This window comes from Pteropus vampyrus, unplaced genomic scaffold (genome assembly GCF_000151845.1).
Source record: "Pteropus vampyrus isolate Shadow unplaced genomic scaffold, Pvam_2.0 Scaffold250, whole genome shotgun sequence".
NCBI lineage: Eukaryota > Metazoa > Chordata > Mammalia > Chiroptera > Pteropodidae > Pteropus > Pteropus vampyrus.
Genome location: NW_011889031.1, coordinates 811,492 through 813,799, shown reverse-complemented (window position 1 = coordinate 813,799; position 2,308 = coordinate 811,492). Strand labels below are relative to the sequence as shown.

General features: G+C 62.9%; 1 protein-coding gene across 1 annotated transcript in view; it reads left to right on the top strand.

Moving 5' to 3' along the window:
- CD37 (CD37 molecule) overlaps positions 1-2,300 on the top strand; it is a 4,939-nt gene extending 2,639 nt beyond the window's left edge. The window contains 4 exon segments of the mRNA XM_023520149.1: positions 321-429; positions 431-674; positions 1,040-1,123; positions 2,100-2,300. Of these exon segments, the coding sequence (XP_023375917.1) occupies positions 321-429; positions 431-674; positions 1,040-1,123; positions 2,100-2,177 (515 nt within the window). The 3' untranslated portion in view covers positions 2,178-2,300.
- Positions 2,301-2,308: the final 8 nt, after the last annotated feature.

Here is a 2,308-nt window from a genome sequence, read left to right as displayed (position 1 = left end):
CATATCTGGCCCCAATGTGGCCCAGACCACAGCTCCCACACCCAGACCCTGGAGAGACTCCGCCCTCAGCCACAAAGCCCTAGTGTGACCACACTCCCTGCCCCGTAGTGACTCTGGCTCCCAGGGGACCCAGCCCACGTGGGCCTCTATTCCCTGGTCACTCCCGGGGCCCCGCCTTCCCATCCACCTGTCTCCTGCGGCTGAAATGCACTGCCCATCCAATCTTCGGTCCACGGCGTCACTCTGCAGCTTCACCTCCAGCCCCGGGTCCTCTAATGTCCCCTGGCCCTGGCCCTGGCCCTGTCGTGACCCCAGCCCAGCCCACCACTTAGCCCGCTCCTGCCAACATGACCTCATGCCATCGCCCAGTCCCCTGATCCCCCAAATCATCTTGCATCGCTCCAGTCCCGGTCCCTCTGACTCTGTCCCTCTCCCAGCTGCGCTGCTGCGGCTGGAACTCTCCTGAGGACTGGGTCCGTGTCCCCAGCCTGAGCAGCAACGAGTCAGAGACGTACCGCGTGCCCTGCTCCTGCTATAACTCATCTGCGACCAACGACTCCTCAATCTTCGATAAGATCTCGCTCCCCCAGTTCAGCCGTTTGGGGCCAGTGGCGCGGCCCCGACACAATACAGACATTTGCGCGGTCCCGGCAAGCAGCTACACCTACCGTGAGGTGGGCAGGGTTTGGGAGCTGGAACCGCTGGAAACGGGAGGGGCGTGGCCCGAAGGAGGCGGGGCCTCAGTGCGTGGGCGGGGTCTGCAAAGAGGGTGGGGCTTCGAGACAACGGTACAACAGGAAAGGCAGAACCCCTGGACGGGGCGGGGCCTAAAAGATCTAGGTGAAAGGGGAGGACCTGGAACGCCAGATGCCTCGGGATGGGGAGGCTTGGACCCCGCGGGGCCGAGACTAAACCCTGGTAACTAGGGAAACGGGGCGGTGCCTGAATGAGGAGTGAGAGCTGCGCTGAGAACGGTGGGCCAGGGCTTGAGGGCGCATCCCAAGAAGAACCCATGTTTAACCTTTCTCTGCTTTCCCAGGGCTGCGCGCGGAACCTCCAGAACTGGTTGCACAACAATTTCATCTCCATAGTGGGCATTTGCCTGGGTGTCGGTCTCCTCGAGGTAATCCGGGCCCGCCCCCACTCCCGATTGGCCCTACAGTCCCTAGATAGCCCTGCCGCATATCGCGTGTCCGCCCAGGCTCTGGGAAAGGCGCATGCGTGATAGAGCATCAGCGATCCAAGTCCTTCTGTCGCTCCACCTGGGAGGAGACCTAGCCTGTGAGCCCTAACTGGTTGCACGCAGGCATTCCCACCCTCCCTCACGAGGCTCCCACGGGCCTCCTCGGCGGAGCACAATATCCCTCCCCTTTCCCCGCAGGTGAGTGTGGCAGGGCTGAGCCTGCTACTGCCACGCAGAGCGCTCGGCTGGGAACCCCAGCCACAGGTGCAGGGCGCGTGCGGTTCGAGCCCCGGGCCCAGCCTGAGCGCTGATGGCGGTAGCGGGCGCGGTGGTGTGCTGAGCAGCAGCGGGCGTAGCGGCAATCTGAGGGGTGGCTGGAGCATGGCCCACGCCTGCCCCAATTGGGGGGACAAGGCCCCGCAGGGCAAGCTGCCCATGGCCCTGGGTCCCTGGCCGCTTTGGGATCAAGACGAGGAACAGCCTGAAACCGGGAGCGTGGGCACAGAGGTGGAGGCCGCCGAGGTGCAATTAGAGGCGCAGGCAGAGGGGGAGACAGATGAGCTTCCGGAATAAAAGACCCTGGGCTTGCTCCGGATCTCGCTCCTTCCCAGGCTCTAGACCTGCATTAGACGCAGCTGGATCCCCCGCTCCCCGACCCTGTATCCACCCTCTCCTGCTCCTCCGCATCTTTGGTGTGACCCCGTGACCTCCTGCCCTTTCACCCGTAGCTGTACCATTCTTTTCTTCCCCGGACCCCAGGCCCAGTTCTCCCTCTAGCCTTGCCCCGTCCAATACTTGACGCCCAGTTTCTTACCCTGGCCCCCCGCCCCTGACTTCCTCGGGACCCCACCCCCACCCCACCACTCTCTTAACGCCACCCACTCCGCCTCTCTGACTGCGTCTCCTTTCTCTATAGCTCAGCTTCATGACGCTCTCCATATTCCTGTGCAGAAACCTGGACCAAGTCTACGACAGGATCGCTCGGTACCGCTAGGCCCCACCCTTCCCAAAGTCCCGTCCTGACCCCTTCAAGGGCTCAGAGCACTTACTTCCTTGTCACCTGTAAATATCTGTTTAACCCCTAGTTCTCCCCAGACATTAAGCCCTCCGCCTCCACATTACCCC